We start from the raw sequence: 12,536 nt of genomic DNA, 5'->3' as shown, positions 1-12,536 counted from the left end.
TACTGCCATAAATCATTTTCTTCATTATAGCTCTGGAATGTTTCACTGAATGTAGTACCACTCATTGCTAAATATTTCATGTGTTATTATAAAGTCGTTTCATTTGATAAAAGTCCCTCTTTGGTATAATTTCCTTGTAAAATAGCATCATGCTTTTTCAAAAGCTGTCCTCCACTGTTTCCAGAATGAAAAAAAAACTATCTCAAAGATCATTCCACAAATCAGGTTTTTATTTCAGGCTATTAAAAGTTGTTTTGGAAACACAGACATTTGGGGATTCCATTTTCCAGAAATTTACATAGGAAAACAGTGAATGTTTAGAACATTTGACCTTTGTATTAGAGAAAAACAACTCATTGCGTTAAAAAACATAAATCACTAAAGAAAGACCAAAAGGAGGGCACTTCCAGGTTGTGTGACTTTTTTGAGTCTGGAAAATAAATCGGAAATTATTTCCAGAACTCTTTGATTAAAGAACCTTTATCTTTATTCAGCCTATAAATACAAAAATTAATTTTATGGCATACACTCAGCTGGATTTTACATAGTATCAATAGATAAGCTATAGAAGAACTGCCCTTGGTAGACATTTACTGTTTCTTTACTGACAGGAAAGAAGTGTCCATATTTTTATATGGCTTCTGGTTCCCCAAGAGCCACAATCACTCCCAAGAGCAAGGTCAGGAAAAGCCCAGAGGGAAACGTTAACTCTCTGGATGTCAGACGTACCATTAGAAGAGGCAGACCATGTTTCTGGGACACCTTTGTCCCCACAGGTGTCTGTACCCTAGTGTCCTCTGAGAGTAAACACACCGTGTCCCCATGGGCCCGCCTGACTATTCTACTGAGCATCTGCATGAGGTATGCATGCTGAGGGCTACTTATATAGCATCAATCTTAGAATTCCCCTAAAAATATAAATATTCTCCAGGAGCTCCAAAATCTATAATTTCACACATTTCAGAAAGAACATTGAGGTCTTCTTAAGCAGTACATTATATTTGCCTGTATTGGTCTTTTAGCGTTTGCTGTTCTGTCTCCCATTTATTAGAAATTAAGCTTCAATATTATTTTTTCTGTTTGTGCTCTTCATGTCTGTGAGAAGACACATTGAGAGTGCTGGTGAACCATGTATGCCCACCTCACTGGTTTTGGTCACCAGTGATTTGGTTTCATTTGAAAAAGGAGCAAGCGGAACTCCTTGTTTGGAGGAGGTCTTGGGTGTGCTTGTGTGTTCCCAGCAACCTCAGTGGCTCCCATTTCATTTCAGATGCATGCTCATTAACCATTAAGTGTGCTGTTTCTTTAAGATGCCCCCCACCCCCAACCCCCCCCACGCCACCCTCCCCACCCCACCCCATCCCCACCCCCACCCCCACCCCCCCGTGAATAGTATCATGGGTAAAAGAGAACCTCCTAAGAATGGATGGGTAACGGTGGTATGTGTGTTCGGTCTACAGATGTCCCAAATCCTCCCTTTGATTTAGAATTGACGGATCAACTCGACAAAAGTGTTCAGCTGTCGTGGACGCCAGGCAGTGACAACAACAGCCCTATTACAAGTATGTCATAGCTTGTCTTTGTCACCGATACATTTCACCACCATTTCCCAAGCACTTTATCACATGCAATTGAAATCCCTTACAGAGACATTTGCTGGCATTCTCTGTTTCATTACTAATAGAACAAAGACGTTGATCTATCACTCTCCTCTCTTCGGAGACTGAGTTATTCCTGCTTACAGCCTCTGGGATAGGACGCCACTTAGTTGCCAAAGATGTGAACTAAGCAAACACACTTTCCTTCTGCGTATGCAATCTGTCAGAATCACCTTAAATCTCCCCCATAGTAGGATGACGCATTGTAAGCTATTCATTTTACCCACTAATGCGGGAGGAAAGGAGAGGAGGACCAGGCACTGTTGTGCCAGTGTGTGTGTTAGGAAACTGAGATTTGGTGAGTAAAGTGATTTTGCAGACCCACAGTTGGTCACAGAGCTGGGTGTGGACAGTAGGTCTATTACCTTCCAGTGTGGGCCTCTTTCCTCCCCTCAGCCCCTGCAAAAAGAGGCACATTCCATAGTGTCTGCTCCTCACCATCAGGACATTAGTCTAGGGAGCAAAGTCAGGGGAGGGACCCCACTGTAAGGATACTGGAAGAGCTTCATAAAATTAGACTCTAGAGGTGCTTAGACATTTGACAAGTGAAAAGATACTTGAGAGAGTATCACAAGCCTATAATATATTATGACCTTCAGGCATATGCTGCAGGAAAGCTAAATGCCTTTCTGACAAGTATCTCAGATTACTCTGAAGTGATGTGTGTGTTGATTTCTTGCACCCACTGATAAAGCAGAGTATTTCCGATGAAATTCAGCAAAAACTTCCTCTCCATCTTGTGTTATTTCGAGGTGTTCTTTTCTCAGCTGAGTATTCAGTCCTTGCTCAGAACCCTTAATCATTCATGCTCAGTCTTCCAGTTAATTCAATACAGTAGCCAGATTTAGCTGCTTAGGATGCGTGGAGACCCTTTGTACCTATATTTAAATGATACCATTAGATTCCAAAGCATTTCTACTCTTTCATTCATTCACTCATTCATTCAACAGATATTTATGGAGTGCCTATAATGTACCAGGCATTGTTCTAAAACAAAACAGTCAAAAATCTCTGCCTACATAGAGCTTATATTTTAGCTGAGGACACAAATAAAATAATGTTAATAATAACATATTATGCTGTTACATATAATATTGTTATATATGTATATATATATGTAAAATGCAGTACACATTGTATATGCATATATATGTAGAACACTCACACACACACACACTACTTAGATCTCCCTTCAGAAGAGAACCCACCACAAGGAGTGGTGACAGCAGGCTCCTTCTGCTGCCCCTTCCCCAAGGATCTGCTGCAGTGTGTGCACATGAGGCCACGCTCTTCCTGAGCTCCTGCAGCAGCTAAGGGGTAGAGTGTGAACTGGGCAGGCCTTGTAGGCCATTGTAAGTGTTGGAAGTCATTGGAGGGAATTAAATAGAGGAGTGATTAATGGATCACTCTGGCTATTCTATTGAAAATGGTCTAGGGGCGCCTGGGTGGCACAGTCGGTTGAGTGTCAGACTCTTGGTTTCAGCTCAGGTCATGATCTCAGGGTGGTGAGATTGAGCCCCGTGTCGGGCTCCGTGCTGAGTGCAGAGTCTGCTTGAGATTCTTTCTCCCTCTGCCCCTCCCGTTCATGCGTGCTCTCTGTCTCTCTCTCACTCAAATAAATAAATCTTTTTTTAAAAAAAAGTGAAAATGGTCTATAGAAGAACAAGAGGGGAAGCAGAGAGACCAGGTAGGACCACAGTTCTCTGTGAAGTACCCTGTAGAACCTCAGCAAACTCACAAGGGTGCCTCGGGATATGTTTTAAGTTTTTGACTTTTCAATTTTGATGTTTAAAAAACAGTCACATCTGTCAGACGCCACATAAAGTACGAGCTGAAGACAGCTTACGGTTCCCACACGATATTGCGGCACCATATTGTGATGATGCTGTGCCTGCAAAGCCCTTGCTGTGGTAAAAAGCAAGTACCGCATGAACATCAGTGTGTAACAGGGAATGAGGAAGGTGGTGTCTTAACAAGGTTTGAGAAGCTGTGCAGTGCCGAATAGGTTTTAAGTTGTGAAGACATGAAAATTTATTAAGTTGTATGGACCTAACTACTTACGTGGAAGTGTTAGATATTTCTTTTGGCCTAAGGGAACCATGAAGAAAATTACTGAGATGCTACGTGCACCATGAGCTGAGAAAATCTGGGAACTCGTGAGTTGGGAGGTTTTGCAGTGATTCACACGAGAGAGAGAGAGAGAGAACCGTGGCTTGGGTTAGGGCCGAGAGGGACGGAGGTGCTGAACAGTGGTCAGATTTTGCATGTTTTAAAGGTACAGCCAACAAAACTATGGAGAGTAGGAAACAAAGAGGGGATCTAAGACGGGCTTCAAGGTTTTGAGCTGAGTTGTCACTGCCAGCCGGGGAGGAAGATTGGGATCACTCCTGGCAGTAACCAGTGTGTCATGCTGTCAGAGAGAAGCAGATGGAGTTGTTGAGTCAATGAGCTGTCCAAGTGTGCAGTTCAAGGGAGAGGCAGGGGCTGCCGAGAGAAATGTGCAAGTCACCAGTTTATGGGACTGGAGATCACCAGCCAGTGAATGGAGTTTGAAAGGCGAACTCGAGCTACTTAGCTTCGGAGCACTGCAACACAGAGCATTGCTACTTCGCCTTTGTATCTGTAATTCACATCACGGTACACGGGCACATTATAGGCAATTAGTAAATATCTAAATACCTATTTTTTTATGGGGGTAAACCATGTACATGCCACAAATTTTTAGTAGATGCAAAAGGGTATGCACTGAAAAGTAAGTCTTCCTCCTATCTCTAACTCCCACTTTCTCCAAGACCCCCGTGTTGTCAGTGTGTATTCTCCAGGAGGCAATACATGTATATTCAAGCATATAGGTGTGTGTGTATGTTACAGTCCATCTTTGTGCTCTTACCCAAGTGTTCCACACTGTTCTCTACCCTACTTGGTTACCCTTAACAATGCAGTTCAGAAATCATTCCATTTTGGTGGCATATGGAGTAGCCCCCTTCAGTTTTTACAGCCGCAGAATATTCCACTGTGTCAGATACACCATAATTTATTTGATCAGTGTCCTGGTGCTGAACATTTAGGTTGTTTGCAATTAGCTTGTTTCAGCTGCAAACAGTGCTGTAATGTGGATTCTTTTTCATGTGCCTCTGAGCATATGCATGAGCACATTTATTCAAAATAAATTGGTAGGAGTATCGTTTCTCAATCAAAGGATATTTGAGCTGAATATTGTGAGATGTTCTAAATTGTCCTCTATAGAAGTTGTGCCAATTTACACTTCCCAGGAAGAACGTAGGAGAATGCTTGTTTCCCTGTGTAATAGTCAATAAAGTATGTTGAACTTTTGATTGCTGCCAGTCTGTTTAGTGGAAAGTAGTATCTCCTGATCTTTAATTTCTCCTGTTATGAAAAAAAAAAAAAGAAACCCTAACCATCTTTTCATATATTGAAACTTTCCTAAGGATATGGAGACCACTTCTAAACAGATTTAAGTAACTCAATTCAGCATGCTAGAGAAAGAATACTAAATATTATTGGGTGTGCTTAAATATTGAGGATACTGATAGAACTCTTAAATCAAAATGTTCTTACAGAATTTTTCTTGAAAGTGAAATAACCAATGTTCAGCTACTCTTGTTAGATTGTTCTGTTCGTTATCCTCGAACGTACCCTGGGGTGGCTGACCTCACTGTCTTGGGTTCTGTGTGTGTGTCGTGGCCAGAATTCATCATTGAATATGAAGATGCAATGCACGAGGCAGGACTGTGGCACCTCCAAACCGAGGTCTCTGGAATGCAGACCACAGCCCAGCTGAAGCTGTCGCCTTACGTGAACTACTCCTTCAGAGTAATGGCCGTGAACAGCCTCGGGAGGAGCTTGCCCAGTGAGGCATCTGAACAGTATTTGACTAAAGCCGCAGGTAAAGTGAGCCTTCTGTGACAGGAAATGAAGTAGAAAAGTTTTCCACTGTTTAAAAAAAAAAGACCCAAACTTACACATATGTGGCTGCTTAACTTCCAGAACCTGATACAAATCCCACAGCTGTGGAAGGACTGGGATCAGAGCCTGATAATTTGGTGATTACCTGGAAGGTGAGCTCAGCATGAAGCCTTCAGCTTTTCTCAGTGTATCTTAGAGTGGAAAAAAAAAAAAAAGGTGTTTTTAAACAATGTCTGTATTGGGGCGTCTGGGTGGCTCAGTTGGTTAAGCTTCTGACTCTTGATTTCGGCTCTAGTCATGGTTTCAGGGTCGTGAGATTGAACCCTGTGTCGAGGGGCTGCTTGCGATTCTCCCTCTCCCTCTGTCCTCCCCCCTCCCACTTGCGTGCTCTCTCTTTCTCTCTCTACAAACAATGTCTGTATTAAAATCCCATTTCATCCATTTTGGGAAAAAATATATATTACATCTCTTTCTTGAAGAGATATTATTATGTAGCAGTTAAAAGCCTAATCCTTGGAACCCAAATGAATGGATGCAAATCCCAGCTTTGCCACTCACGGTGTGACTTTAAGCCAGTTGCTTAACATCACCATTATGTATCTGTATGATGGGACAAGTCATAGAACCAACCTCACACAATTAAAGGAATAAATACATATAGCCCCTAGAACAGTGCCTAGCGCATATATGTGCTCAACAAATGCTAGCTGGTATTATCATCATCATAGAGAACCATCTAGAAGATATGTACCAAGTTATTCCAAGTAGTCAGCTTCTTCTTCTGCCTCTGCTTTTCTCTCTCTTTTTTCTGGTTTATCCATATTTTCTGGATTTGGAAAATTAACATATTCACTTGGGTGATTTTAAAACTTATTTTAATAGACCTATTCATGCACACTTATATGCATACATACTCGTACATATTTATATACATACCGACATGTAAAACAGGATAGACTGACAAGCCAATTTTTTTTAAGATTTTATTTTAAGTACTCTCTACACCCACTGTGGGGCTCGAACCCACAACCCCGAGATCAAGAGTCGCACGATCCTCCGACAGAGCCAGCCAGGCGCTCCGACAAGCCAACTTTTTTTTTTTTTTAAATAAAGAAAGAAGCGGTTCACAAGCTTCTGGCTCTAAGTAAAATAGAGAATGATGTACTGTCACACAGACAGGGATATATAAAGGAAACTATGTAACTGAAATGCTCTAAGTCACCCACCCTTGACTGTGGAGCCAGTTTGAGAGGCTTATGTAGTATGTACAACTTCAAGATAGAAATTAACAACCTTTGAAATGTTGATCCCAAACAAGCTTTGAATCTCAGCACGAATGAAAAAAAAAAAAAAGATAAAAGGTCCCTGGAAGACATTGTTTATAGCTCGCATTTTAACATGTCAGTGCTCACTTTCCTTAAGTCTGGGAATTGAATTTGGTATTCCGGGGAAAAGGTTGCTCAATCTGTCTGTTTTATAAGCTCTGATTATTTGGCTTTTCTTACAGCCCTTGAATGGTTTCGAATCTAACGGGCCAGGCCTTCAGTACAAAGTGAGCTGGCGCCAGAAAGATGGCGATGATGAATGGACGTCTGTGGTGGTGGCAAATGTATCCAAATATATTGTCTCGGGCACACCGACCTTCGTTCCATACCTGATAAAAGTGCAGGCCCTGAATGACGTGGGGTTTGCTCCAGAGCCAGCCGTGGTCATGGGGCATTCTGGAGAAGACCGTAAGTGTTTGATGCTGTTTCAGTGATACTTTCCTTTATACCAGCAACACAGACTTACTAAGGTGCAAGCCAAGGCCATGTCCAGGGGGTGCGTAGACTGGGAGGGACGGAGGTGGCAGTTATTTTGCTGAACATTCCTCAATGCAAACAGCCTGCTATGTAAAAAATAGGTTCAGAATGTCAAGTGTCGTTACTTTTAAAAAGATACATTATTCTCACCAAGTCAGATGAACAGATACCAAAAAAAAAAAAAAAATCTACTCTCAATCCTTGATAATCCATAGAATAAAGCTGGGTCATACTTCAAGCCAAAATTGTTAGTGGCATTTTTGCATGAAATTGCAAAATAACATTTTTACTTCTGCCCCCTTTCCTGTTTTTCCCTAGTCCCAATGGTGGCTCCCGGAAATGTGCATGTGAACGTGGTGAACAGTACCTTAGCTGAGGTGCACTGGGACCCCGTACCTCTGAAAAGTATCCGAGGACACCTGCAAGGCTATCGGGCAAGTGAAGGGAGATTTTTTTGCGTTTTTTCTGTAGGAACAGGCCCTCAGCGAATGCCACATGCACTTCTCTTGGTCGGAGGCCTTGAGAGTTCATCTGGTTTATCACCTCAGACAGGCCATGTTTCAAGAACCCCAGCTAGAGCAGAAGCAAAACCTCACTGCATCCAAAGTGGGGGTGGGGGGGCGGAGGGGGTAAGAAACTTTTTCTCCATTTTTCCCACAGATGGCCTAAAATTCTTCCAACTAAACAATTAACAGAGGCACAAAATGGGGAAAACTAGTGTTTAAGAAATGAAAATACAACCAAATGCACCTAGCTTTAAAGCAATACTGACCACATGTGTTAAACACACAAAATTGTCCTGAAAATAATGTAGGCATTTTTTAAAAAATCATTCAGATTATACTTCAAACTATAGAGTCCCAACAGGGTCATTCTTATGACCATCATTTATCTTTGTTCTTGGGAAGCATGGAAAGACTGATGCGTAGAGATTTGTGATGGATGTGCCAGGAACTGGTTTTGCACCCACGAAGAAAGTCACGGCTCTGGGTCATTAAAACTGACCCCTAGAGATCACTTTTGGTACTGCATCATATTCCGTGTTGGGGTTTTTTTCTCTAACATTGCCAGATTCTGTATATATGTTGACTTCTCTTTAAGCTTCTAAGGAGAATTTAAGAGCACTTACTAAACAGCAATTCTGGATTTTTAGCCAAAGGTAATCAACCCTTCGCTTACCCATCTTTCCAAAACCTGTGCCTGCCATTTAATACCAAAAATAAAAGTATTTATTAACGAAGTGATGCAGTTTGGCTTAGTGAGAAAGCCCTAGACTTGGCGTGGAGGATCCACTGTGGTTTTTGATTGCCCAGTGGCTGGGGGCAAGCCACTCAGAGGTCCGGGGTTCATCTGTGCTAAAGAAATAATAATAATAAAAGCTTCATCGTGGCTTTTAGGATTAAACTAAATGATATATTGTGCATGACATTGTATTAGCTCTGGAGGAGTATGTAAATACTGGCCAGTAATTTTTGTTTTCAGAATATTTTATATAAGTAAGACGCTTCAATCGTTCCATCATCTTCCATTCCCTTATGTTCTAGAGAGATCTGCGTGGGTGTCATGCTGTTCCATTTATTTCACTCACGCTCCTCCAACCCAGTAGTCTATAGCCCAGCTGCATCACATATTCTCAATTCCATTTCCCTCATTATGTTTGGGTTTCTACTGTCTTGCCTCATAATCAATATCTCTCAGTTTTGCCAGGAATCTTCTTCTAAAATGCACCAAGGACGTTATCTAGGATACAGCCGTAAGACTTGAATCTCGTGAGCAGGAGGAAGCTTGTTTGCTCCCTTACCTGTCCCTGACTTTTGCCCTTGCTCTTTCAGATTTACTACTGGAAGGCGCAGAGTTCGTCTAAGAGAAACAGACGCCACCTTGAGAAGAAGATCCTCACTTTCCAGGGCAGCAAGACTCACGGCATGCTGCCTGGGCTGGAGCCCTTCAGCCACTACACGCTGAATGTCCGCGTGGTCAACGGGAAAGGGGAGGGCCCGGCCAGCCCCGACAGAGTCTTTAATACTCCAGAAGGAGGTAGGGGGCGGACGTGACTGAGATCCTAGAACATATGGCGCATCCTGAGACGCTTTGCATTACAGAAGGGGCCCCACAAAGCTGGCATCCTGTCAGCTCGTATGTGGCCCGAGGGTACGTGGGAGGCTTCACAACGCAAAATGCTGCCCCAAGCCGTCCTCTCCTGACTTAAGTTTTTCTCCCCACTTAGTCACGCTGTCAGAAACCTTGCTAATTTGATGTTTATTTGGGTCATTAACTTTCTGACCTGCAGGGAGTTCTGTAACTTCTCTAAGCCTCAGTTCCTTCATCTGAAAAGCATGAGCACTGATGTGATAGTCTAAGAAAAGCACCTGGGAAGAAAAATAATCCTGTCAGTCGTAGTTTACTTTTCTCCCGGTGCACCTTCATCATTTCTGCTGAAGTTGAGATGAGGTAGAAGGTTGGAAGTCTTGACAAAATGGGTTGGGAAGAAAAGGAAAAGCATTGCAAGAAGGGGCCATTGCAAGGGGAGGGGGAAGAAGGATCAAATATCCATCGATGCAGGGGTGGGGCACAAGGCATTTGGACACAGGGACACAGAGCCTAGCAGATGAGGGAGAGAGGGACAGTAGAGTAAGAAAGAAAAGGATTCACCCATTTGAATTTTGCTTCAAGCCCGTATTAAAAATGAGCCAAATAACTTCTGTGGATTCCTTAGGTCTTTTTGATACAAGTAGTTCACAGACAAACTGGGTCCTGGCTCCTTTGAAGGGCTCATGATGTTGTCACCTGCCTAACATCCTCCGAGGGTCATCCTGTGTCCCACTCCCATCCTATGGCAATTGCTTGTCCTCGGTCTGTTGCTCCTTCAGAGGTTAAAGGCTTCTTCCTCTTGAGGCTTTCACTAGTGAAACCTCACTGCTCCTTGAGATGGTTCAGGGAAGGTGTCATGGTAGAGATGACCAGCGAATTAAAGGATAAAGAAGAGAGGAAGTAATATGTCCACAGACATGATGGTATGAAACAATATGGCTCCCTCAAGGAACTATAAGTCATGTAGCCAGGAATGGTGAGGAAAGAGAGGAAGGTGAGCAAGGGAGGACCCATACCATGGATGGTCTTACATGCTATGGGTATTAACCTATAAGCCAGAGGCTCTTAACCTGAAGACTGTAGTCTCTTAGGGGGTCAGTGAATGGGTTTAGAGAGCTCCATGAACCCCCTAACTTTATTTTTTTTATTTTTTAAAGATTTTATTTATTTTTTGACAGAGAGAGAGACAGCAAGAGAGGGAACACAAGCAGGGGGAGTGGAAGAGGGAGAAGCAGGCTTCCCGTGGAGCAGGGAGCCCAATGTGGGGCTCGATCCCAGGACCCTGGTATCATGACCTGAGCCGAAGGCAGGCGCTTAACGACTGAGCCACCCAGGCGCCCATGAACCCCCAAACTTTATATGCAATATGTGTTTACTTCTCCGGGGAGGGTTTTTGGCTATCATCAGATTCTGGGAGGAGTGGCTTAGGGAAGCTGAGAACTATGTGCCAGGACTCAGGCACAGGCCACTGAGGGCCTCATGTGGGGCAGTGGTAGAGAGGAGAGTAGGGAATGGATATGGTTGAGATGTACGAGGTGAAATTGATAGGATGTAGTGTCCCAGGAGATGGAGGAAATGAGGCAGAGGGAGAAATTCGGGTTGACTCCTTGGTTTCTGGCTAGAGTGACGGGAGAGACAGGGGTGCCATTAATGGGCCTAGGAAATATGGTGGGTGTGTAGAAGAGCTAGCGACCATGAGGAAGAGCTGCCTCCATCCATCATCCTCATGAGGAAGTGAATAAAAGAAGACCAGGCATGTGTCCTCTGGTCACATATGGCCAGCCTCAGCCACAGAGGACCTGACACCCTGCGGTTTGTCCCCAGAGTGGGGGGTGGGGGGGAATCTGCCAGCACCACAGCTTTTGTCCATCACCACGAGATTCTGGGCGTCTGTCAGCTCTCCAGATAAGAACCACTCTGCACCTGGGCAGGCTGGCTCATGCCCAGAGGCCAGCAGGCAGTGTGTTCTGGCTGTTTGGAGACACCTGATTGGTTGGAGAAAACAGTTCTTAATAGCCCAGAACACAGCTGCATCTACCCAAAGGTCTGGTTAGAATAGTTTCACCAGTTTGCATTTATTAAGACACCATTCACAAAACAAGTACCATCTCCTTTAACAATATTGGTTTGGATTCATCTAAAGGCAAAGTCTTTATGTATTTTGGAGGATGGCTTTAATGAGTCTAAATGGAAATGATGAGAAAAAAGAGGACGAGAATAGCTGGATGGTTTCTCATCACGGGTTTCTGGTAGTGTATTTTTGGCTGAATCGGGAGCAAGAGTGAGTTACAGAAAACCTTGGTGAATGGTGTGAACATGGTGTAGCATGTCACCTGAATACATACTGAAACATCCAAAAACCCTTCTGTTGACTCTGTTCTCACTCCAAGTCCCCAGTGCTCCATCCTCTTTGAAGATTGTTAACCCAACACTAGACTCCCTTACTCTGGAATGGGACCCACCGAGCCGCCCGAATGGCATTTTGACTGAATACACCTTAAAGTATCAGCCAAGTAAGTTATGGGGAGAAGAAAAGGGGGGAATATGGTTTCAAAAGGAAAAAAACTTAGCTGTTTCCTTAAAATACAAACTGGTTCTTTCTTTTTTTTTTTTTTTTAAAGATTTTATTTATTTTTTAACAGAGAGAGAGACAGACAGTGAGAGAGGGAACACAAGCAGGGGGAGTGGGAGAGGGAGAAGCAGGCTTCCTGCTGAGCAGGGAGCCCGATGTGGGGCTGGATCCCAGGACCCCGGGATCATGACCTGAGCTGAAGGCAGACGTTTAACAACTGAGCCACCCAGGCGCCCACAAACTGGATATTTCTTTAGCGCTGTAGAATATATGCATATACCTTCAAGTGGTGTTCTAGAAGGAACTTCACATCAGACTTTCTAAAGACATATATGCTGTTGAAAATCAAGCAGTCTGTAGAATCCTACAGACCTTTGACCATGGGGTGGATGCTATTGTTAGATTAGGTAGGCGTTAGTTATCTGTAACTAGAAAATGGTAAAAAAAAGAAAAGAAAAAAGAAACAGAAAAAGAGGGGTTCCTTTG

The 12,536-nt window shown here is 43.3% G+C and overlaps 1 protein-coding gene across 30 annotated transcripts in view; it reads left to right on the top strand.

Moving 5' to 3' along the window:
* The window catches only part of NRCAM (neuronal cell adhesion molecule), a 265,346-nt gene that overhangs the window by 226,394 nt on the left and 26,416 nt on the right, over positions 1 to 12,536 (top strand). For all 30 annotated transcript variants that reach the window (XM_032402429.1, XM_032402424.1, XM_032402413.1 and 27 more), the window contains 7 exons: positions 1,461 to 1,562; positions 5,368 to 5,565; positions 5,667 to 5,737; positions 7,093 to 7,318; positions 7,706 to 7,821; positions 9,220 to 9,424; positions 11,869 to 11,991. In XM_032402429.1, the coding sequence (XP_032258320.1) occupies positions 1,461 to 1,562; positions 5,368 to 5,565; positions 5,667 to 5,737; positions 7,093 to 7,318; positions 7,706 to 7,821; positions 9,220 to 9,424; positions 11,869 to 11,991 (1,041 nt within the window). The remainder of the gene's footprint in view (positions 1 to 1,460; positions 1,563 to 5,367; positions 5,566 to 5,666; positions 5,738 to 7,092; positions 7,319 to 7,705; positions 7,822 to 9,219; positions 9,425 to 11,868; positions 11,992 to 12,536) is intronic.

Source organism: Phoca vitulina, unplaced genomic scaffold (assembly GCF_004348235.1).
Source record: "Phoca vitulina isolate PV1807 unplaced genomic scaffold, GSC_HSeal_1.0 scaffold4, whole genome shotgun sequence".
NCBI classification, from domain to species: domain Eukaryota; kingdom Metazoa; phylum Chordata; class Mammalia; order Carnivora; family Phocidae; genus Phoca; species Phoca vitulina.
The sequence above is the reverse complement of the archived record's forward strand: the minus strand, read 5'-3'. Positions and strand labels throughout refer to the sequence as shown.